Source organism: Cherax quadricarinatus, chromosome 39 (assembly GCF_038502225.1).
Source record: "Cherax quadricarinatus isolate ZL_2023a chromosome 39, ASM3850222v1, whole genome shotgun sequence".
Taxonomy (NCBI): domain Eukaryota; kingdom Metazoa; phylum Arthropoda; class Malacostraca; order Decapoda; family Parastacidae; genus Cherax; species Cherax quadricarinatus.
In genome coordinates, this window is record NC_091330.1 from 19,045,404 (window position 1) to 19,072,259 (window position 26,856).

Below are 26,856 nucleotides of genomic sequence, written 5' to 3' on the forward strand. Positions count from 1 at the left end.
TGGAAATTGGCATCTTTTGAAATTTGTGTGAAATTGGAAAAATCACTAAATTCTGACCACTTTATTGGATAATTGAAATTGGTGAATGGGTGGTTTCTTGTACTCATTCAATAGAAAAAATGGAGTTCTAGCAAAATAGTTATGATTTTTGTCGACTAGTACACTGGAATTTGCCGAAAATAGAGCTCAAAGTGGGCAAAATCACCGATGTGTAAACATCGTCGAGACCGCTAACTTCACAAGAGCATAATTCCATAAGTTTTCCATCAAATTTCATACTTTTGGTGTCATTATGATTGGGAAAAGATTCTCTATCTTTTCAAAAGAAATTTTTTTTTTATTTTTTTTGAAATTTGGCCGACCCTGAGAACAAGTCTCTGAGAGGACCTGTCGACCCCCAAAGGGTTAAGAAACTGGAGAAAGTGCAGAAGTATGAAATGAGACCAGTTCCAAAGATAAGGGTATGAGTTACAAAGAGAGGCGAAAGGAATTGACCCTTAATGACCCTGAAGGGCAGACCATACAAAATACTCAGAGGAACTGAGAGGGCACACAGGGACAGGATTTTTGAGAGGTGGGAAACAGGCACTCGGGAGCAAAGCTGAAAGTTAAAGACAGTTGCACAAGGATGTTAGGAGGTATTTCTTCAGTTACAGTGGTCAGGAAGTGGAATGATCTTTGTGAGGGAGTGGTGGAGGCAGGCTCAATATACAGTTTTAAGAACAGATGCAATAGAGCCCAAATGTGAAGAATGGCAAATAATAATAATAATAGCAGCAGCAGCGGCGGTGGTGCCGGTGCTTGTTCTTTCAAGAATTTAACAAGCATGTGCACACCAAGTCATAAATACAAAAACAATGATGAAAAAAAAAAATACTAAATTTTCTATTCAACAGTGACAGTATGATCATCAAGATCATAAGCTCTGGAAACAGAGATGTGTTTTCAACTGAGACTTGAAAATATGAACAGATTCCTGACTTAAGAGAAACTAGCAACCTGTTGAACAATCTAAAAGCTACATTAGCAAAGGCTCATTCTTAGAATAATTTCTCCCCAACAGCACGAGGCTCAATTAGTCTTGAAGGTCCACAATTCGCAGAAACATCCCATGCTTGGTGTAAAAGATAGAAACGTATCAGAAAGGTGGGTTTATTAAACTTATTTTCTTAAAAGGTTAAATTCAGGTCTTGCCTTGATAGGGAGCCAAAGCAGTTGACACAGGTAGGTACTAGTGAGAACCACAGTTAACCCTCTGAGGGTCCAGATCCCAATCTGAAAATTCCCCACAGGGTCCAAGAATCTAAAAAAAAAAAAAAAAAAAAAAATTCTTATGAAATGATAGGGAATATTTTTCTGAGGGTAATAAAACAAAAAGTACAAAATTTGATCAAAAACTGATGAAATTACACTCTCGCGAATTTTGTTGTGTCAGTAATATTTACGCATCAGTGATTTTGCCCTCTTTGAGTCCTATTTTAGGCCAATTACGTACACTGTTCCATTAGACAAAATTCTTAGCTATTTCGCTAGTATGTGTTCCATTTTATCTACTGAGCACAAGAAATTGCCCAATCAACTATTTCAACTACCCAATAAATTGACTGGAAATTGGTAATTCAGCTAATTTCACACAAAATTCAAACTATTCCAGTTTCAAAATGAGGTCCAGAATAAACACTGCAGGTATTACTGGCACTAAAATAACATTTCTTCTATTTATTACAGATGAATTCCATTTTGATTTTTTATTCACATAAAGAATTTTTATTCACACCAAATAATAAAAGATTTATTGCTATGCAATATTGTAATAATTGTATACATAATATCAGCGCATTCATGAATGCACATTTGACCCACCAGTTGATGTGTATTAGACGCATACGATTTGTTTATTGTAAAGTAAAAGGACACAATTGCAACTAATGTGACATTTTATTGTGGCAACGTTTCGCTCTCCAGGAGCTTTATCAAGCCATTACAAACAATACATGCACACAGAGGGTAAATAAAGGCTCAGAGTGAGGTGCAATACTAGTGAGGTACCATTTCGATGTTCACTAGTGGTAGTAGTAGTAGTGACAAAAGTAATACAATATGGTAGAGCAATTAATTCGTACATGAGTAAAAGGATGTAAAAGCTATTACTTGGGTAACATAAAAATAGGTTGGACAAATACAGACAGGAAAGAGGCAGCTTGATTCAGTGTTCACTCTCTGTAATGTGCTTTGTGTAGTATAACAGGAGAGACTATGTGATGGCAGGGTTTACTGTTTTCAGGAGGATTCTTGCTAAGACTTCGGAGATGGTGAAGCTGCCGTTGTTTTGTTTAATTGTATTCGAAACAGCGATCAGTGCTGATTTGAGGCACTTGCATCTGCGGAAATTAGTTTCTTTGATCACTAATTGGGCGTCTCTGAATTTGAGATGATTGGTGGAATTTCGGTGTTGTACACAGGCGTTGTTCAAGTTATCGTTCCTACATGCGTAAATGTGTTCATTGAGGCGGGTGCCGAGGTTTCTTACTGTTTCACCTACGTAAATCTTGTCACAGCCTCCACAGGGTATAGTGAAAACGTTTTCCTGCATTGACTGGTTCATGGTGCTTGGATTTTGTCCAGGTTATATCCTTTATTGAAGTGCTAGAAGTGATGGCGACTCTGGTGTTAGCTTGTGAAAGTACTTTTGAGACGTTCAGTGCAACCTGGCTGTTGGGAAGAATTATAACTTTGTTGGGAGTGGTGTTGATGCGTGGAGAATTAATGATCTGAAGAGCTCTTTTCTTGCAGTCTTTGATGAAAAAAGAAGGAAAATGTAACTCAGTGAATGTTTGGTGAATGTATGTACATTCCTCGTCAAGAAACTCAGGACTACAAATTCGGTATGCTCTTAGGAAAAACCCGATGATGATGCCTCTTTTGGTCTTGGTATCTTGACTGGAATAGAAGTGTGTGAGATCATTTTTATTGGTTGGTTTCCGATAAACTTGAAATCTTAGGTTGTTGTCTACTTTGTGAATGAGGACGTCGAGGAAAGGTAGCTTGTGATTGGACTCTTCTTCTAGTGTAAACTGGATCGCCGGTTCAACTGCGTTGAGCCTTGCCTGAAGATTCCGTACATCAAAACGTTTGGGAGTTATTACAAGGACGTTGTCCACGTAACGTAACCAAGTGATGCTTGAAGGGATGATGTTGGCGAAGTGTTCAGACTCTAGGTGTTCCATGTATAAGTTGGCTAGGACGGCACTGATGGGGGACCCCATTCCCATGCCGTGGGTTTGCTTGTAGAGCTTGTTATTGAAAGAAAAACAGTTGAAATTAACACAGAGTTCAATCAAGTCAACAAAATCTCCGGGAGGTGGAGGAAGATTAAGGTCCTGATTGACTTTACGTCGTAGAACCTCGATGGCTTTTTTGGTAGGTACTTTTGTGAAGAGGGAAGTCACATCCAAACTGCTTAGTTTCTTGTTATGGATGGAGAAGTTTCAGATGCGGTTGAGAAGGTCGCCTGAATGTTTAAGATGAGCAGGGCTGATGGTCCCCAGAAGGCAGGAAAGATGTTTGGCAAGAACTCCAGCTAGTTTGTGTGGAGCACTGCCTATTCCTTACGTGATTGGTCTGAGAGGAATATTGTGTTTATGGGTCTTGGGTAAACCATACATGTGTGCTGGTTTAGGGTTGCTTGGTAACAAATACAGAAGTTTCTTCCCTTCTCTAGTGCGTTTGAGTATTTGTCTGGTTTTGTATAGAAAATCTTTGGTGAGCGTCTCCCACTGTTGAGTGCTGATGGGTTCGTATGTAGATTCATCATTCAAAAGGTCCATCATTTTAGTGTTGTAGTCACTGGTGTTGAGTATGACGACTCCACCTCCTTTGTCGGCGGTGGTGACGATAATGTTGGGGTCGTTGGCGAGGTTCTTAAGGGTAGTGATGTATCATCTAGGAAGATTAGAAGAAGAAGGTTCACATAAAGCTGCAGTGAGAAGGCCCTGTATATAACCCTTCTAGAAGTTGCTGTCACTGTGTCTATGGTTCCTGGTAACTAGATTGAGTTGATAGTTAGGTTTGCATATGTTAGTGGTAAATCTGAGTCCCAGACTCAGTGCTTGTTTCTCGTAGTCGGTTAAGGTGCATGATGATAAGTTGTTTATCAGGGATTCGCGTCCCATTTCCTTCCATCGACTGTTTTATCTTCTGTTGGAGGTTAGCTGTGGTGACTGTGCTGAGAATATGCTCAGCAGTGTGTTGGTCAATCTGAAGATTGGTCCTCATATTCCTTGCAGTTTCAAAGGTTTCCTTAGCGATGTTAGAAAGTTCTTCAGCACATTCAGTTAATTCTCCACGCATCAACACCACTCCCAACAAAGTTATAATTCTTCCCAACAGCCAGGTTGCACTGAACGTCTCAAAAGTACTTTCACAAGCTAACACCAGTCACCATCGCTTCTAGCACTTCAATAAAGGATCTAACCAGGACAAAATCCAAGCACCACGAACCAGTCAATGCAGGAGTTTACACTATACCCTGTGGAGGCTGTGACAAGATTTACGTAGGTGAAACAGCAAGAAACCTCTACACCCGCCTCAATGAACACATTTACGCATGTAGGAACGATAACTTAAACAACGCTTGTGTACAACACCGAAATTCCACCAATCATCTCATAAAATCCAGAGACGCCCAATTAGTGATCAAAGAAACTAATTTCCGCAGATGCAAGTGCCTCGAATCAGCACTGATCGCTGTTTCGAATACAATTGAACAAAACAATGGCAGTTTCACCATCTCTGAAGTCTTAGCAAGAATCCTCCTGAAAACAGTAAACCCTGCCATCACATAGTCTCTCCTGTTATACTACACAAAGCACATTACAGAGAGTGAACAATGAATCAAGCTGTCTCTTTCCTGTCTGTATTTGTCCAACCTATTTTTATGTCACCCAAGTAATAGCTTTTACATCCTTTTACTCATGTACGAATTAATTGCTCTACCATATTGTACTACTTTTGTCACTACTACTACTACTACTACTACTACCACCACTAGTGAACATCGAAATGGTACCTCACTAGTATTGCACCTCACTCTGAGCCTTTATATACCCTCTGTGTCCATGTATTGTTTGTAATGGCTTGATAAAGCTCCTCGAGAGCGAAATGTTGCCACAATAAAATGTCACATTGTGTCCTTTTACTTTACATATTGTCGGTAATTCTACCAACTTTATTACGATTTGTTTATTATTGAACGTCAGCAAAAATCAAACATTTCCACTATTTTGAACTCAATTTCAAGCTATTTTCAGTAGTAAAACCAATCAAAATCAACTCTATTTCTGTAAGATATCTTCAATTCTATCAACTGAGACCAAGAAACCACAAATACAACCGTAAAAACAATACAAAAATACACTGCAAAGTCGCTGTTTTAACCCTTTGACTGTTTCTGACGTATATATACGTGTAACGAGCCAGTGTTTTTGACGTATTTATGCTCCAAAATTCTAGAGGCTTCAAATCAAGTGGGAGAAAGCTGGTAGACCCACATATGAGAGAACGGGTCTTTGTGGTCAGTGTGCGTAGTATAAAAAAAATCCTGCAGCACACAGTGCATAATGAGCAAAAAAAAAAATTTCCGACCATGTTTTTGGATTAAAATGCCAACTTTGAGGTGTACAGTGGACCCCCGACCAACGAAGGCATCATCTAACGATAAATTTGACTAATGAAGCGTTTGAGCGTAAAAATTTTGGCCCGACCAACGATGAAAAACTTGACCAACATGATTCGTCCCGAACGCGTCTACGTGTCCTGTCTGGCCTGAGCGCGCCTTAGCTGCCCTGCCTTCAGTTAGTGTGCTAGTGTTTACAAGCCAATCTGGTCGCATCCACGCATACATTCGGTATATTTTGTATTATTCCAGTGTTTTTAGTGCTTGTAACTGCAAAATAAGCCACCATGGGCCCCAAGAAAGCTTCTAGAGACAACCCTGTGGTAAAAAGGGTGAGAATTACAATTGACATGAAGAAGATCATCACAAAGTATGAAACTGGAGTGCGTGTCTCCGAGCTCGCCAGGTTGTATAATGAACCCCAATGAACCATCGCTACTATCTTAGCCAACAGAAAGGCAGTCAAGGAAGCTGTTGCTGCAAAAGGTGCAAGTATGTTTTCGAAACACAGACTGCAAGTAGTCGAAGATGTTGAGAGACTGTTATTGGCGTGGATAAACAAAAAACAGATATCAGGAGATAGCATCTCTCAAGTGATCATATGTGAAAAGGCTAGGAAGTTGCATGACAATTTAATTAAAAAAAAAACTAGTGGTGATGAAGGTAAAGTGTCATTTATTCTTCATTACACAATATACATATGTATACATGTATTGTGCATCTATCCTTCTGTTTGTGTGTAGGAAAATGTATATTTCATGTGGTAAAAATATTTTTTTTTCATACTTCTGGGTGTCTTGAACAGATTAATTTGATTTCCATTATTTCTTATGGGGAAAATTAATTCAACTAATGATAATTTCGTCTAATGATGAGCTCTCTGGAACAGATTAATATCATTGGTCGAGGGTCCACTGTATTTTTGTATAGTATTTTTGGTTGTACTCTCGTTTTCTTGGTCTCATTTGATAGACTGGAAGACATGTTACAGAAATAGAGATGATTTTGATTGGTTTCACGATGAAAAGGACCTTGAAATTGAGCTCAAATTAGTAGAAATGTTTGATTTTTGCCGATGTTCAAGAGTAAACAAAAGATGTCATTGTCCAATAAGTGTCCAACTAGCCAATCTAATATGCAGTCACGAATGGGCTGACATTATTTATACAATTATTACGGTAACAAAGTAGTCTGCATAACAGTAAATATTCTATTTTCTCTGTGAATAAAAATTCAAAATAGAAAGCAAGAGTAATATAAGAGGGCCTGGAGACGTGACTGATGAACAAAGAAAATGTTATTTTAGTGCCAGGAATGTCTGCATTGCTCATTCTGGACTCTATTTTGAAATTGGCAACTTTTAGTTGAAATCAGTAAATGGGTGTTTTTTTGTATTCAATTGATAGAACAAATGGAGTTCTAAAGAAACAGCTATGAGTTTGGTCAACTGGAACAATGTAATTGGCCGAAAATAGGGCTCAAAGTGAGCGAGATCGCCGATGGGTAAATATAGTCAAGATCGCTAACTTTGCGAGAGCGCAATTCCCTAAGTTCTCAATCAAATTTCATACTTTTGGTGTCATTACCATCTGGAAAAGATTCTCTATCATTTCCCCAGAAAAAATAAATTTTTTTTTTTAAATTCTTCGACACTGAGAGCAAGTTTGTGAGCAAGGGTTTCAGCAGTCAAAGGGTTAATCCAAAAACACGGTCGCAGATTTTTTTTCTCATTATGCATTGCATACTGCATGATTTGTTTCATATGGTGTACACTTACCACACAGATGCATTCTCTCAAATCTAAGACCAATTATACCACTCACAGCTGATCCGAATGAGCCGAGCTCATGACGTAGTACCACGGCACGGACCCTGGCTTCAAAGCCGCAGAACTATGAGATGGACCCTCAAAGGGTTAAAAGCAACAATACCAGTCTAACTGCATGATTCAGCACAAACTGAAGTATTTTTTAGGAAGTGATTTGGCAAAGCTCCAAACACTTAATTGCAAAAATCAATTCAAGAGGAAACAAACAACTTGATAAGATTCTCTGTTTATAAAGATATTTTCAGACTATATACACAGATTGAGAATATGAAAATTGCAAAATTTAACAATTTGGTTGATGTGTCCATTTTTTCTTTTTTTATCAAGTCGGCCGTTTCCCACCGAGGCAGGGTGACCCAAAAAGAAAGAAAATCCCCAAAAAGAAAATACTTTCATCATCATTCAACACTTTCATCACACTCACACATAATCACTGTTTTTGCAGAGGTGCTCAGAACACAACAGTTTAGAAGCATATACATATAAAGATACGCAACAAATTCCTCCAAACTGCTAATATCCCGAACCCCTCCTTTAGAGTGCAGGCATTGTACTTCCCATTTCCAGGACTCAAGTCCGGCTATTAAAAATAACCGGTTTCCCTGAATCCCTTCACTAAATATTACCCTGCTCACACTCCAACAGATCGTCAGGTCCCAAATACCATTCGTCTCCATTTACTCCTATCGAACATGCTCATGCATGCCTGCTGGAAGTCCAAGCCCCTCACCCACAAAACCTCCCTTAACCCTTCCTTCCAACCTTTTCGAGGACGACCCCTACCCCGCCTTCCTTCCCCTACAGATTTATATGCTCTCCATGTCACTCTACTTTGATCCATTCTCTCTAAATGACCAAACCACCTCAACAACCCCTCTTCAGCCCTCTGACTAATACACCTACCATCCGACGTACGACCTGCTCGACATACGACCACTCGACTTATGACCGTGTTTTTTATGCCAAATTTCTGGGAAATAAACAACTACAGTGGACCCCCGCATAACGATCACCTCCGAATGTGACCAATTATGTAAGCGTATTTATGTAAGTGCGTTTGTAAGTGTATGTTTGGGGGTCTGAAATGGACTAATCTACTTCACAATATTCCTTATGGGAACAAATTCGGTCAGTACTGGCACCTGAACATACTTCTGGAGTGAAAAAATATCGTTAACCGGGGGTCCACTGTATTTGTGTTGTACACAGTGTTTATCCTAAACCTTACAGTATAAAATACAGTACTAACAGCATAAAAAGTAAAGTAAAACATGAAATACCAAAATAAAACAATAAAATAAAGTCATTACAAAAATGTGATGTTGATATTCAGTAGTAAAGTTCGATTTAGGTCCATTTCGACTTACGACCGGTTTCTCGGAACCGAACTCGGTCATAAGTTGGATGGTAGGTGTACTTTTATTAACTCCACACCTTCTCCTAATTTCCATACAAATTTTCTGCATAATACTTACACCACACATTGACCTTAGACAGGACCTATCCACTGCCTCCAACCGCCTCCTCGCTGCTGCATTCACAACCCAAGTTTCACACCCATATAAGAGTGTTGGTACTACTATACTTTCATACATTCCCTTCTTTGCCTCCATAGATAACGTTTTTTGTCTCCACATATACCTCAACGCACCACTTACCATTTTTCCCTCATCAATTCTATGATTAACCTCATCCTTCATAAATCCATCCGCCGACACGTCAACTCCCAAGTATCTGAAAACATTCACTTCTTCCATACTCCTCCCCAATTTAATATCCAATTTTTCTTTATCTAAATCATTTGATACCCTCATCGCCTTACTCTTTTCTATGTTCACTCTCAACTTTCTACCTTTACACACATTCCCAAACTCATCCACTAACCTTTGCAATTTTTCTTTAGAATCTCCCATAAGCACAGTATCATCAGCAAAAAGCAACTGTGTCAATTCCCATTTTGTATTTAATTCCCCATAATTTAATCCCACCCCTCTACTGAACACCCTAGCATTTACTTCTTTTACAACCCCATCTATAAATATATTAAACAACCATGGTAAAATTACACATCCTTGTCTAAGACCTACTTTTACTGGGAAGTAGTCTCCCTCTCTTCTACACACCCTAACCTGAGCCTCACTATCCTCATAAAAACTCTTTACAGCATTTAGTAACTTACCACCTATTCCATATACTTGCAACATCTGCCACATTGCTCCCCTATCCACTCTATCATATGCCTTTTCTAAATCCATAAATGAAATAAAAACTTCCCTACCTTTATCTAAATACTGTTCACATATATGCTTCAATGTAAACACTTGATCTACACATCCCCTACCCACTCTGAAACCTCCTTGCTCATCTGCAATCCTGCATTCTGTCTTACCTCTAATTCTTTCAATTATAACTCTACTGCACACTTTTCCTGGTATACTCAGTAAACTTATTCCTCTATAATTTTTACAATCTCTTTTGTCCCCCTTCCCTTTATATAAAGGGACTATACATGCTCTCTGCCAATCCCTAGGTACCTTCCCCTCTTTCATACATTTATTAAGCAAAAATACCAACCACTCCAACACTATATCCCCCCTGATTTTAACATTTCTGTCATGATCCCGTCAGTTCCAGCTGCTTTACCCCCTTTCATTCTACGTAATGCCTCACGCACCTCCCCCACGCTCACATCCTGTTCTTCTTCACTCCTAAAAGATGGTATACCTCCCTGGCCAGTGCATGAAATTGCCGCTTCCCTTTCTTCATCGACATTTAAAAGTTCCTCAAAATATTCTCGCCATCTACCCAAAACCTCCATCTCCCCATCTACTAACTCCCCTACGCTGTTTTTAACTGGCAAATACATTCGTTCTTTAGGTTTTCTTAACTTGTTTAACTCACTCCAAAATTTGTTCTTATTTTCATTAAAATTCCTTGACAGTGCCTCTCCCACTCTATCATCTGCTCTCCTTTTGCACTCTCTCACCACTCTCTTCACCTTTCTTTTACTCTCCATATACTCTACTCTTCTTATAACACTTCTGCTTTGTAGGAACCTCTCATAAGCTAACTTATTCTCTTTTATCACACCCTTTACTTCATTATTCCACCAATTACTCCTCTTTCCTCCTGCACCCACCCTCCTATAACCACAAACTTCTGCCCCACATTCTAATACTGCATTTTTAAAACTATTCCAACCCTCTTCAACCCCCCCACTACTCATACTTGCACCAGCCCACCTTTCTGCCAACAGCTGTTTATATCTCACCCAAACTTCCTCCTCCCTTACTTTATACACTTTCACCTCCCTGTTGCTTGTTGTTGCCATTTTCCTCTTTTCCCATCTACCTCTTACTCTAACTGTAGCTACAACTAAATAATGATCCGATATATCAGTTGCCCCTCTATAAACGTGTACATCCTGGAGCCTACCCATCAACCTTTCGTCCACCAATACATAATCTAACAAACTACTTTCATTACGTGCTATATCATACCTTGTATATATATTTATCCTCTTCTTCATAAAATATGTATTACTTATTACCAAACCTTTCTACACATAGCTAAATTAAAGGCTCCCCATTTTCATTTACCCCTGGCACCCCAAATTTACCTACTACTCCCTCCACAACATTTTTGCCCACTTTAGCATTGAAATCCCCAACAACCATTACTCTCACACTTGGTTCAAAACTCAACATTTCCCAAAATCTCTCTCTCCTCTACACTTCTCTATTCTCCAGGTGCATATATGCTTACTATAACCCACTTTTCACATCCAACCTTTATTTTACTCCACATAATCCTTGAATTAGTAAACCACCACAGGAATACAACAAAGTTTCATTTAGACTCCATGAAGAGACCTCAATAAGGAATTTCACAGCTGACCTAGAGACTGTTGACTGGCCTACAGAATTCTCCAAGGCCAATTTCATTGATGATTGGACAGACATTTTTCTCAACAAATTACTTAGACTATACAACAAACACTGTCCTATAAAAACAAAACAGATCACGAATAAACGGCTTGGTTGCCCATGGCTAACCAGCACCATTCTGAAATAAATCCATTGATAAGAAACACCAATATGAAAAGCAATATAGACAGGGCTTAATACACAAAGATATTCTTAAACACTATTCATCAGTTCTCACCAAAGTAATAAAGAAAGCCGAACAACTATACTACTCCAGCAGATTCACTGACACAAGAGATATAAAAAAGACCTGGAAAACACTCTCCCAGATTCTGAGGACCCACAAACTGAAAAAAACAAGAATATTGTCCTAACTAAACCTAATGAAACACCACTGCATCCCACTGACACAGCTAATGAGATAAACGACTTCTTCTCAACCATAGGATCTAATCTTGCCAATAAAATCCCACGTACCAATGCCCATGCCGGGGACTACCTAGATGGGAATTTCCCAAATTCCTTCTATCTTGTACCAACTGAGCCCATGGAAGTCACTGAGATTATAAAGTCACTTAAAAATAACTCGGGGAATCTGTCTCATGTCCCACCATTATTGTACAAGCGAGCGGCCCATGTCCTTTCGCATGCTATTTCATTACTTTTTAACAAGTCACTAGAAACTAGCAACTTCCCGAAACTACTCAAGACAGCAAGGTTTACACCAATACAGATTTAACTCTTTGACTGTTTCAGGCCCCTTTCTGAAACTGTCATTCTATGTCGCTCAATTTTTGAAAAAAAAAAAAATTATTTTTTCTTATGACATGATAGAGAATCTTTTCCCGATGGTAATGACACCAAAAGTTCGAAATTTAGCTCATGGAATTATGCTCCTGTGAAGTTAGCGGTCTCGGTGACACATGCATATCGGCGATTTCGCCGACTTTGAGCCCTATTTTCATCCAATTCCATTGTTCCAGTTGACCAAACTCATAGCTATTTCTTTAGAACTCCATTTTATCTATCAGCTGAGTACAAGAAACCTCCCATTTACTAATTTGCACTACCCAATATGGTGGTCAGAAATTGGCAATTTGGCCAATTTCACGCAAACTAAAAAAGATGCCCATTTCAAAATAGGGTCCAGAATAAACAAGGTAGACATTCGTGGCACTAAAATAACATATGCTCTGTTCATTAGTCACATCTCTAGGCCCCTCTTATATTATTATTGCTTTCTATTTTGATTTTTTATTCATACAAAAAAATACAGAATTTACTGTTATGCAGACTACTGCATTATTGAAAAAATGGTATAAATAATATCAGTGCACTAGTAAAAGAATATTAGACTCCCCAGTTGATGTGTATTGGACGTGTGGTGTGATTTATTTACTCCTGAACATTGGTAAAAATCAAACATTTCCGCTACTTTGAGCTCAGTTTCAAGGTCGTTTTCATCGTCAAAGTAATGAAAATCATCTCTATTTCTGTAATATGTTTTCCATTTTATCACCTAAGACCATGAAAACGCGAATACAACGATAAATACTATACGAAAATACACCTCAAAGTCGGCGTTTTATTCCAAAAAAACGATCCTTTTTTTTTTTCTCATTACGCAATGTGTGCTGCAGGATTTTTTTTATGTGGTGCACACTGACCATACAGACACATTCTCTCACATGTGGGCCTACCAGCTTTCTCCCGCTTGATTTGAAGCCGCTAGAATTATTGAGTATATATACGTCAGAAACATTGGCTCGTAAGACGTATTTATACGTCGAAAACAGTCAAAGGGTTAAACAACTATAGGCCAATATCAAACTTACCATTGCTATCCAAAATCTTTGAGAAACTCGTGCACAGGAGACTATAGTCATTTATAACAGCACAAAACATACTCAACCCCTGCCAATTTGGATTCAGGAAAAATAAAAGCACTAATGATGCAATCATAAAAATGCTAGATATGCTTTACACAGCAATGGAAAATAAGGAATATCCATTAGGAATTTTTATTGACCTAAGAAAAGCTTTTGACACAGTAGACCACGGCATCCTACTCCACAAACTTGACCATTATGGTATAAGAGGCCATGCGCTTGCATATTTCAAATCCTACCTTACTAATAGGTATCAGTATGTCACCATTAAAGACACAGCATCATCAACACAGCCACTTGATACTGGAGTTCCACAGGGAAGTGTCCTTGGTCCCCTGCTCTTCCTCATATACATCAATGATCTTCCAAACGTATCCCAACACCTGAACCCCATTCTCTTTGCTGACAACACGACTTATGTCATCTCTCACCCTAATCTTGCCACCCTCAACACCATTGTTAACGAGGAGCTGCACAAAATATCGACTTGATTGACAGCCAATAAACTTACACTTAACACTGACAAAATCTACTATATTATGTTTGGTAGCAGAGCAGGAGTTGCACAAATTAACATTAAGATCGACAACACTTTAATTGCCAGACATAATGAGGGCAATTTCCTAGGCGTATACCTTGACAACAACCTGAATTTCAACACCCATATAAAACACATAACCAAAATTAGTATCCAAAACGGTTGGGATCCTCTCCAAGATACGATACTACGTGCCGCAAAATACCCTTCTCACACTATACCACTCACTTATTTATCCATACCTCACCTATGCTATTTGTGCTTGGGGTTCAACTGCAGCAACTCACCTAAAGCCAATAATAACCTAACAAAAAGCCGCAGTAAGAATAATCACTAAATCCCATCCCTGACAACACACCCCCCCACTCTTCATAGATCTAAACTTACTCCCTGTTCAGTACATCCACACTTACTACTGTGCAATCTACATCTACAGGACCTTAAATTCCAATATTAACCTTGACCTAAAATGCTTTCTTGATAGTTGTGACAGAACCCACAGGCATAACACCAGACACAAACATCTCTATGACATTCCCCATGTCCGACTAAACCTTTACAAAAATTCAATGTATGTCAAAGGCCCTAAAATCTGGAACACCCTACCTGAAAATTCCAAAACTGCAGACACATTCATCACCTTCAAAACTACCATTAGAAAACATCTTATCTCCCTGATACACCCCGTCAACTAATTATATGAATACCACCTGGTGGTTCACACTTACACTCACCCACTTGACCATAAACACAGAAATATCAATCTTAATCTCAAAATAATGAATCTTAACTAGTCATAAGTTGGCCTGTGATACTCCAATACTGAAACTATGTATTGTGCAAAAACAAAAGCATTCACATTGCTAAACTCACAAACTAGTATTTAGTCACTTAGCCATAATACCAACTTACCTCATAATTTGTAATATTTTAAAGTTAAGAATTAATCTAAGTCTGCCCGAAATGCCTAGCCATGCTAGGTTTTCTAGTGGCCCCCTCTGTAATTAGTATTTTAAAACATGTAAACCACACAATATCCAAATTCTGTAAACTCAGCATTGTATTCCTTATAGAGAATAAACTTGATTTGATTTGATTTATAGTCCCTCTTTTCCTGCCGTAACTTATCCTTCAACATCACTGCTACTCCTTCTTTAGCTCTAACTCTATTTGAAACCCCTGACCTAATCCCATTTATTCCTCTCCACTGAAACTCTCCCACCCCCTTCAGGTTTGTTTCACTTAAAGCCAGGACATCCAGCTTCTTCTCATTGATAACATCCACAATCATCTCTTTCTTATCATTTGCACAACATCCACGCACATTCAGACTTCCCGCTTTGACAATTTTCTTCTTCTTATTCTTTTTAGTAATTATTACAGGAAAAGGGGTTACTAGCCCATTGTTCCCGGCATTTTAGTTGACTTTTATAACACGCATGGCTTACTGATCTCACAGGCTGAAAACTGAAAATACCATAATCAAAGGAATCAAAATCTCCCATCTGTATTTCCCTGAGATTTTCACTGATAATCAAAATCTGTCTCACCATTGCTAGCTTCAATTTTCTATTTCTCATTCACAGCATCCAGTAAAAGAGAAGTAAAACAGTTTTGCACCTTCCACTTTTAGAACCCAGCTGTAAACTTGTGTATCATCAGCATAAAAATGTTTCATAGAAAAATATGTATTATCGTATCATAAAAATATACAAACATCCTAAGAAGCATTGTTCATTAGGTGTGAGGATTAGGATAAACAAAGATAATTATCCAGACTCCATACAACCTTTTAATGGTCTAGCATGAACATGAATAGCACTAGCAAGTTTTATTGATGCTAGAGAAGGGCAATGTTTGCCTACCTGGCCTGCACTGACTAGTAAATATGCTCGAGGAACTGAGTTCATATTGATACCACCCACACCTAGGAAATCCTGTAAAAACACTTCATAAATCATAAACAATTCACCATATTTTATAAATTTTTCTTTTACCGAGAAATTATGCTTTAGTTCATCTTTAATGAATAATTATTACTGTATTTGTATATAGATGGCAGAAGCTACATTGTCTTATACAGTATCGCCATTAAGAATGCCGAATATTAAACCACTATGTTGTGAGTGATAACTATGATATATGTCAAGATGGACAAGGGCTCATACCTTATCTTGCAGAACAAATTCCACCCCAAACACTGGACATTGGGAGTACACGCTGTATAGTGCAGAGATCTCCTTATGAACTTCATGAAGCTTTTCCAAAGGATCAATTCTGAATCCCAATACATATCCACCACTTGCCTCAGAGCTTTCTATTACTAGAGCCATCCCAAACTTAGATTCTCGTACTTTTACCTACAAAAGAATATAACAAAGTCATATCAAGAGCGCTAAGGAAGAATATCAAAATATATTGATATTTAGGATGTAAGAAACTGGTTAACTAAAATATGTACATGTACAGTATTTGAAATAAGCACATACTGCAGCTCAATATCTAACATTTATACCTTTAGAAGAAATATGAATTTTTGAAAGGAAATACAGTACAGCATACAGAAAATATGTACTGTATAAATATACATACTGTATAGATAAATACAAATACAGTGGAACCTCTACTTGCGAGCGCATCCATGTGCGAGTTTTTCCAAATACGAGAAGTCGATGGATCGATTTTTTGCTTCCATATGCGAGCAAAATTTCCATAAACAAACAGACCTCAAGGTAGGTTTCTTGACACTGGTGAAGGGCTCTTGCTCTTGATCTCGGGAATTGTATCTCATTTGTTTGTTGGACTATCTTATTGAAACTTGGGCAATGTATGATGGAAAGATGTTTCTTAACGTACACCAAAAATGAAAGAAATCTAATCATAAATAATGGAGTTCACTTCTCAGCAATTAGCCACCCATTAGTGGTAATTTCAAATGGTTTTTATGCTTGTATTCTCGTTTTTTTGGTCTCATTTGATAGAATGGAAGATATATTACAGAAATAGATATGATTTTGATTGCTTTCACTACAAAAAGTACCTTGAAATTGAGCTCAACATAGGAGAAATGGTCCATTGCTTGGCTATGTTTTCAATATGCAGTCGTGTATGGGTTGACATTATTTATACAATTATTGACTTCACAATGAGGCAGCCATTAATAACTTCACAACAGCAATGACAAAAACTGACTGGCACACTGAGCTAGAAATCTATACAGATATTGACAAATGTATTAATAATTTTCTAAAATAGACCCAATACCTCTATAACAAGCACTGCCCTAAAAAAACTAAACAGATGACAGCTAACAGACTGAACAGTCCCTGGCTAACACCCAGCATCCTCAAATCCATAAATACAAAGCACCAATATGAAAAACAGTACAGAATGGGTCACGTAACCAGAGACCTAACAAAACGTTACTCGTCAATCCTAACCAGCCTTATAAGAAGGGCTAAAAAATTGTATTATGAGAACAGATTATCCAACTTAAAAGGTGATATAAAAAAGACCTGGAAAACCCTATCAGAAATTCTAGGAACAAAAAAGATATCACGAAATAGTGCAATTGAACTAACAAAACCAGATGAACCCCAACTCCCATCAACTGAAACAGCAAACAGACTCAATGAATTCTTCTCCACCAAAGGAAAAAACCTTGCAAATAAAATCCCAAGCTCAAATACCCCACCCAATGACTACCTCACTGGCAACTACCCGAACATGCTGTTCCTAGCTCCGACTAACTCAACAGAAGTCTCCCTTATTATCAACACACTAAAAAACAAGACAGGAGATTTAAATACCTTACCACCCTTTATATACAAAAAAGCGTCCCAAGTACTGTCACCAATCATTGCAACACTCTTCAACAAATCCATCGAATCCTCTACCTTCCCTACAGTTCTCAAAATAGCGAGGGTCACCCCGATCCATAAAGGAGGAGACCAAACAGACTTGAATAACTATAGGCCAATATCCAACTTACACCCTCTCTCTAAAATCTTCGAAAAATTAATTGATAAGCAAATCTATTCCTACCTCATCTCCCACAACATACTCAACCCTGTCAGTTTGGGCTCAGGCCTAATAAAAATACGAATGATGCTATTATACACATGCTAGAACAAATATACACTGCACTAGAGAAAAAAAAAAGTCCCACTGGGGATCTTCATTGATTTACGTAAAGCTTTTGATACAGTTGACCATGACTTGCTCCACATAAAATTGTCGCACTATAGTATAAGAGGGCACTCCCTCAACTACCTAAAGTCTTACCTCAGCAACAGAAGCCAACATGTGTACACAAACGGGGCAAACTCTTCCGCACAGCCACTTACAGTTGGTGTCCCACAGGGAAGTGTCCTTGGCCCTCTTCTCTTTCTTGTTTACATAAATGACCTACCAAATGCATCGCAACTACTCAAACCCACACTATTTGCAGATGACACTACATGTCTTCTCTCGCCCAAGCCCAGTCATGCTAGCCAATACTGTGAACACTGAATTACAGAAAATATCTACCTGGATGAGGACTAACAAACTTACTCTCAACACTGACAAAATCCACTTCATTCAGTTTGGTAACAGAGCTACAGATGTCCCTCTTAACATAATGATAAACGGATCACCTATCACAAAGCTCACAGAGGGAAAATTCTTAGGAATCCACCTTGATAATACTCAAATTTCAAACACATATACAACAAATTTCCAAGAAAATTTCCAAGACTGTAGACATACTATCGAAGATACGGTACTATGTTCCACAGTCAGCCCTCCTGGCCCTATATCACTCACTTATTTACCCCTATCTCACCTATGGAATTTGTGCATGGGGCTCAACAACAATAAATCATCTCAGACCATTAATTACCCAACAAAAGGCTGCAGTCAGAATGATAACAAATTCCCACTACAGGCAGCACACTCCACCAATATTCAAAACTCTAAACCTACTCACCATACAAAACATCCATATTTATTATTGTACCTGCTACATACATGGAACACTTAACTCGGATATAAACCCTCCCCTCAAACTTCTCCTTACCAACCTCAACAGAACACACGACCATAACACAAGGCACAGATCACTCTTTGATGTTCCTCGTGTCCATCTCACTCTATGCAAAAACTTAATGCACATAAAAGGCCCAAAAATCTGGAATTCATTACCTGTGAATATAAGAGAAACACTGTCGGTTTATAAATTCAAGTCTCTACTTAAAAATCACTTACTCACCCACAACTAAATAAATACTGAATAATTGTATCTCATAAAAGTTTAACCTGTGACCCAATCAAACTTTGCTATTTTTAATTACATTACCTAACAGAATAGTACTTCATTCTACTGATTACACAGCAACACAGTAAATGACCATATGACCTGTCTTTGAAATACTCATTTGTGCTTAATTGTTATCTGTTTACAATAATGTTTACCACTGAATATATCATTGCTTAGTTAATCATAAGTTAATTTTAAGCCTGCCCATAATGCTCTGCATACAAGGGGCTTTGGCATGTTACACTTAACCACTGTATCTTTTTGTACTTCAATGTATCATGTTCAAATTAATAAATAAATAAACAAATAAATTGCAATAAAGAATAACAGTAAATCTTATATTTTTTGTGTGAATAAATATTACAAATTAATTATATAATAATAATAATAATAATAATAATAATAATAATAATAATAATAATAATAATAATAATAATAATATGTATAAAAATAATATGTATAATAATAATACATATATAATAATAATGTACTACATATAATAATTATAATAACAGACCTCTTCAAAAGGCCGTCACTAGATGGCAGTGTTTACCACAACAAAGAGGGAGCGGTTGTGGCCGCCTCTACCTGTTATATAATGACCTATTTTATTCATTCAAGAGTATATATCATGTTTCTATGTTATTTATATTGTTATGTCATATTAGATGAACTGTGATAGATAAATAAGCTGTATAGATGATATTAGCGAAATTATTTATGAAGTATTTTGCCTGGTCTCCAGACAAACTCTCGTCCACTGCCGACACTGCCCATACCACTACATGAATGACAATTTATTCATTTTAGAGTATATATCAGGTTTCTGTGTTATTTATATTGTTTATTATGTCATATTAGATGAAGTGAGATAGATAAATAAGCCATAGAGTTGATATTAGCGAAATTATTGAAGTACAGAATTCCACTGAAACGGATTAATTGCATTTCAAATAATTTAAATGAGGAAAATTGACTCTGCAAACGAGCAAATCCAGTTGCGAGCAAGGTTATGGAACGGATTAAACTCGCAAGCAGAGGTTCCACTGTACGTACATAGACAGCAATCACCCAGGAAGGTACTACCGTCCTGCCAAGTGAGTGTGAAACAAAAACCTGTAATTGTTTTACACGATGGCAGGATTGCTTTGTCTCATAGACATGCAAGGACCATGGGTCCTAAGAAAGCATGTGCAATGGACAGTGCCGAGAAGAAACGGAGGATGATTTGCATGGAATTAAAGCAAAAAATGATTAATAAGCACAGACTAGGTACAAGGGTTGAGGACTTAGCGAGTTGAGTACAAGCGTAGCCCCTCTACTATATGTACAACACTAAAGCAGAAGGAGTCTATAAAGGCTATAGCACCAGCAAAGGGCATTACAGTAATTTCTAAGCAGTGGACTTCTGTCAATGAAAAGATGGAAAAGCTGCTGTTGACATGGCTGACGGAGAAACAGCTCACAGGAGATACGTAGTGTAGCAAGATAAACATACAAATTGTACATAGCAGTTCTTAAGATTATTATTATTATAATTAAGGGGAAGCGCTAAACCCGTAGGATTATACAGCGCCTGGGGGGTATTCAGGCTTAATTCGGGGAACTGGAGCACAGATCCAATTCCCTAAATCAAGAGCCCCTCACCATCATCAAGGAACCTTCCTTGAGGGGCAGTTTTTAAGAAAAGTGTGAACTCCTGACAGGATATGCCACTCTGTATTTCTTCTCCAAGGTATGTATGTATGTACACCAGATCTAATTCAGTTAGCCTCACAAATTCCGTTTTTGTCTTATAACATCTCTGACGTTTTCATAGCGAGAATGCACGACCACTCTCACGGCCACAATCCTCCTCCCTCCGCCATCCATGTAATGACACATTTTATTCATTCTAGAGTGTATATCATGTTCCTATGTTATTTATATTGTTTATTATGTCATATTAGATGAATTGTGACAGATAAATAAGCTGTAGAGTTGATATTAGGGTTATTTTGTCATGCCTCTCGAGAGCAGGAATTCAGCTGGAACGAATTAATTGCATTTCAATTAATTTAAATGAGAAAAATTGACCCAGCATACGAACAAATCAGGATACGAACAAGTCCATGGAACGGATTAAATTCGTAAACTGAAGTTCCAATGTACTTCAATATAACGCTAATATCAACTCGACAGCTTATTTATCTATTACAATTCATCTAATATGACATAATAAACAATATGAATAATATAGAAACCTGATATATGCTCTAAAATAAATAAAATATGTCATTATGTGGTTTACCTGGAGTTTACCTGGAGAGAGTTCCGGGGGTCAACGCCCCCGCGGCCCGGTCTGTGACCAGGCCTCCTTAGGTCAGTGTCCCAGGATGCGACCCACACCAGTCGACTAACACCCAGGTACCCATTTTACTGATGGGGAACATAGACAACAGGTGGAAAGAAACACGTCCAATGTTTCTACTCTGGCTGGGAATCGAACCCAGGCCCTCACCGTGTGAAGCGAGAGCGTTAACCACCAGGCCACCAGAGGTGGCCATTCCCAATTCCATTTATCTATGATTTCATGCTTTACTTCCATGGACATCATCCTCTTTTTCTTCTCAGTACTGTCCTTGTCACTTACTTTCTTATGACCCAAGAAAAAAAAAACATACTGTGGGCGGGGTTAGAACCTGCGATGAGAGTCATAAAACTCCAGACCGATGCGTTTGCCACTAGGCCAGCTAGCCACAATAAGAGTCATCCAACTAGGTGCTATACTTATACACCATAGGAAAGTTAGCATAGGCACCACTGTGACAACAAATGCAAGTGTTTGCAGACAAATTTCCAGCTAGCATGGCTATGACAAACTCTAACTCAAGTCCCCTCAAAGCCGTCAACACGATGACTTTGAGGGGTATGGTTTGTTTGCAATCGTGTCATTACGATTTCATGAGTCATTAGGGCCCATGGTTAGAAAAAAAAAATTTGGCAAGATAACTGGACAAAACGTAAGCAAAATACGAGAGAAATCCTTCCACTGCGAGGTAAGCATGTGCACTGAGTGTTTTTCTGGTATTCACTGTGCCATCTAGTGGTGGCATTCTCAAGCTCACTTGTTATTATAGTATTATTATTATTATATTATTATTATTATTTATTATTATTATTACTATACATATTATTATTATATTATACTTATTATTATATTATACATATTATTATATTACATTATTATTATTAGTATTATTATAATGGGGAAGTGCTAAACCTGTAGGATTATACAGCGCCTGTGGTGGGGAGGGGATGGAACATATTCAGGCTTAATTTAGGGAATTGGAGCACAGATATAATTCCCTAGATCAGGAGCCCCTCACCAGCGTCAAGGAACCTCCCTTGAGGGGGAAGCTCACAACCTGAATTTTGGCTCACATCCAGGAGCAAAAAATTGACTGAGCGACGGCTCGTAGCTTGAAAAACTCACATAGTGAAGCACTCGTAAGAAGAGGTTCCACTGTACAGTCAATGACTATCTACAGTATGTTCACTTACAGATGATATTTGTAGAAAAGGGAGTGAAATGTTGAATAATTCATTCATGTTTGCGAACCATACAAGCCGTACATTTGTGATAACGAACGTCCCCAAGTTGCCCTGAGGAAAAAGAATGATATTACTCTCATTTTCATTATTCAGTATTATCATAGATTTTATAATATAAATTACCATAATTATTATTACTATTAATACAGTGATTATTGTTGTATGCTATGCTTGTATCCAATAATATTAATACACTCACATTTACCTATGATTGCCTAAGTGTTAGAGGAATTTATTAACAGCTTAAGACTGTATTATATATTATACATTACTGCATAGTGCAAGTGTTATAACAATTATAAATGTAGAGGTATTTGTGATGAGATAAATTATTATTACTGCATTAACATTAATAGTATTATTATCTTGTATTGCTGTTGCTGCCCTATCATTATTATTAATTCACCCTAGTCTCCAGCACCCTTTTTCCTCCCAGTTCTTTCCCCACTCTTTCCTTTCCCAGCTCCTCCTCACACTTTCTATCTCAGCTTCCCTTTCCCAACATCCTTTCCTTTTCCAGCTACCTTTTTTCACGTTAACCCCCATCACTCGTCCTCCTTCCAATTCCAGCCACCCTTTTCTTTTCTAGCTCCCCCACTTTTTCCCCTTTTAGGTCACTCCTACCCTCCCCAGTTCCAGCTCATCCCTTTCCCTTCCATCTTCCCCATTCAGTTTCCCTACCCTTCTCCATTCTAACTTTCCCACTCTTTCCCTTCCTCTTCTCAGCTTCTTTCACCCTACCTCCCTCACTTGTACTCTCCAAGCTCTTTCCCCCACCCTTTCCACTTCCAGCAACTCGTTTCTCTCCCTTCTCTACTCTCAGCTTCTCCCTTCATCCTAGCTTTCTCCTTTACCTCTCAGCTCCTCCCTTGCAGTGAAAAAGAAATCATGGTGACACATGAATCATCTGCTACAGAAAGTAATCAATCATTTTTAATAGTTGTATATATAGAGAGTAATGAAGGTTAAAAAACTGTTCTCCAGTCATAATCATACCTGATCACTTGACAGGTTCCAGACACCATTTACACGTGAAAATATTTGTTCTTGTGGTAATATCCTCAACTGTTTATTCTGGATGATGGCACCACGTAGCTTCAACTCACGATACATTTTAGAGGAAGTGTATGCCCTGTTGAATTATTGTTCCAACTGGTTGGCATTAGAACATTCTGTAATAATCAGGCTTCACATATATAATGAGTTAGAGCTTATATATAAAGTAATACAATGCTGAAGTACTAGTAGAAAATAGTACACTAAGCTTAGAGTTTGTTATATACAGTATATAATACAGTACTGTACAGTACATACTTTAGAATATACCAAAAGGGAAATATACCATAGCAAGTTGTTTTAAGATGGCAGTAAAATGAACTGATCTTTTATATACAGTTTTTACCCTGTGTCCTTACTTATATACTCCCATGACTGATGTGAAGAGCCTTGGGGTACCAGGCACAAGATTTGTAAAGATGAACTCAAATCTGGTATTGTTGGCTTTAGTAAGGATGTACAGAGCCTCTGTCAGCCCTTTTAGTTTCTGAAAATATCACGTGCATCAAAATATGACACAAAATATGACACAAAATTTGAAAAAGCATATAAACATACGTAAATAAATACTTTTTTTAAATGAATAAGCTGTATCCCACAGATGCAGGGTGACCTAAACAGAAAAACAAAAATTTCTCTATTTAAATTTAGTAATTTATACAGGAGAAGGGGTTACTAGCCTCTTGCTCCTGGCATTTTAATCACTTCTTACAATACACATGGCTTATGAAGAAAAAATTCTAAATAAATATAAATAATAGGGATAGATAACAGGGATATCTTGCTACTCCTACTTACACTTTGGTCATACTTCACAGACACGCACATGCATATATATATACATACATCTAGGTTTTTCTCCTTTTTCTAAATAGCTCTTGTTCTTCTTTATTTCTTCTATTGTCCATGGGGAAGTGGAAAAGAATCTTTCCTCCATAAGCCATGCGTGTCATATGAGGCGACTAAAATGCCGGGAGCAATGGGCTAGTAACCCCTTCTCCTGTAGACATTTACTAAAAAAGAGAAGAAGAAAAACTTTATAAAACTGGGATGCTTGAATGTGTGTGCATGTAGTGCGGATGACAAGAAACAGATGATTGCTGATGTTATAAATGAAAAGAAGTTGGATGTCCTGGCCCTAAGCGAAACAAAGCTGAAGGGGGTAGGGGAGTTTCGGTGGGGGGAAATAAATGGGATTAAATCTGGAGTATCTGAGAGAGTTAGAGCAAAGGAAGGGGTAACAGTAATGTTGAAGGATCAGTTATGGAAGGAGAAAAGAGAATATGAATGTGTAAATTCAAGAATTATGTGGATTAAAGTAAAGGGTGGCTACGAAAAGTGGGTCATAATAAGCGAGTATGCACCTGGAGAAGAGAGGAATGCAGAGGAGAGAGAGAGATTTTGGGAGATGTTAAGTGAATGTATAGGAGCCTTTGAACCAAGTGAGAGAGTAATTGTGGTAGGGGACTTGAATGCTAAAGTAGGAGAAACTTTTAGAGAGGGTGTGGTAGGTAAGCTTCGGGTGCCAGGTGTAAATGATAATGGGAGCCCTTTGATTGAACTTTGTATAGAAAGGGGTTTAGTTATAGGTAATACATATTTTAAGAAAAAGAGGATAAATAAGTATACAAGATATGATGTAGGGTGAAATGACAGTAGTTTGTTGGATTATGTATTGGTAGATAAAAGACTGTTGAATAGACTTCAGGATGTACATGTTTATAGAGGGGCCACAGATATATCAGATCACTTTCTAGTTGTAGCTACACTGAGAGTAAAAGGTAGATGGGGTACAAGGAGAATAGAAGCATCAGGGAAGAGAGAGGTGAAGGTTTATAAACTAAAAGAGGAGGCAGTTAGGGTAAGATATTAACAGCTATTGGAGGATAGATGGGCTAATGAGAGCATAGGCAATGGGGTAGAAGACATATGGGGTAGGTTTAAAAATGTAGTGTTAGAGCGTTCAGCAGAAGTTTGTGGTTACAGGAAAGTGGGTGCGGGAGGGAAGAGGAGCGATTGGTGGAATGATGATGTAAAGAGAGTAGTAAGGGAGAAAAAGTTAGCATATGAGAAGTTTTTACAAAGTAGAAGTGATGCAAGGAGGGAAGAGCATATGGAGAAAAAGAGAGAGGTTAAGAGAGTGGTGAAGCAATGTAAAAAGAGAGCAAATGAGAGAGTGGGTGAGATGTTATCAACAAATTCTGTTGAAAATAAAAAAAAAGTTTTGGAGTGAGATTAACAAGTCAAGGAAGCCTAGAGAACAAATGGATTTGTCAGTTAAAAATAGGAGAGGAGAGTTATTAAATGGAGAGTTAGAGGTATTGGGAAGATGGAGGGAATATTTTGAGGAATTGTTAAATGTTGATGAAGATAGGGAAGCTGTGATTTCGTGTATAGGGCAAGGAGGAATAACATCTTGTAGGAGTGAGGAAGAGCCAGTTGCGAGTGTGGGGGAAGTTCGTGGGGCAGTAGGTAAAATGAAAGGGGGTAAGGCAGCCGGGATTGATGGGATAAAGATAGAAGTGTTAAAAGCAGGTGGGGATATAGTTTTGGAGTGGTTGGTGCAATTATTTAATAAATGCATGGAAGAGGGTAAGGTACCTAGGGATTGGCAGAGAGCATGCATAGTTCCTTTGTATAAACGCAAAGGGGACAAAAGAGAGTGCAAAAATTATAGGGAGATAAGCCTGTTGAGTATACCTGGTAAAGTGTATGGTAGAGTTATTATTGAAAGAATTAAGAGTAAGATGGAGAATAGGACAGCAGATGAACAAGGAGGCTTTAGGAAAGGTAGGGGGTGTGTGGACCAGGTGTTTACAGTGAAACATATAAGTGAACAGTATTTAGATAAGGCTAAAGAGGTCTTTGTGGCATTTATGGATTTGGAAAAGGCATATGACAGGGTGGATAGGGGGGCAATGTGGCAGATGTTGCAGGTGTATGGTGTAGGAGGTAGGTTACTGAAAGCAGTGAAGAGTTTTTACAAGGATAGTGAGGTTCAAGTTAGAGTATGTAGGAAAGAGGGAAATTATTTCCCAGTAAAAGTAGGCCT

The 26,856-nt window shown here is 38.1% G+C and overlaps 1 protein-coding gene across 4 annotated transcripts in view; it reads right to left on the reverse strand.

Moving 5' to 3' along the window:
• Positions 1–26,856, reverse strand: part of BBS5 (Bardet-Biedl syndrome 5 protein) — a 68,469-nt gene that overhangs the window by 10,212 nt on the left and 31,401 nt on the right. For 3 of the 4 annotated variants that reach the window (XM_070092475.1, XM_070092476.1, XM_070092477.1), the window contains exons 5-9: positions 24,164–24,291; positions 23,745–23,880; positions 22,698–22,799; positions 16,024–16,215; positions 15,721–15,792 (exon numbers count right to left, since the gene is read on the reverse strand). In XM_070092475.1, coding sequence (XP_069948576.1) covers positions 15,721–15,792; positions 16,024–16,215; positions 22,698–22,799; positions 23,745–23,880; positions 24,164–24,291 — 630 coding nt within the window. The remainder of the gene's footprint in view (positions 1–15,720; positions 15,793–16,023; positions 16,216–22,697; positions 22,800–23,744; positions 23,881–24,163; positions 24,292–26,856) is intronic. The other variant, XM_070092478.1, reaches the window with a different exon arrangement.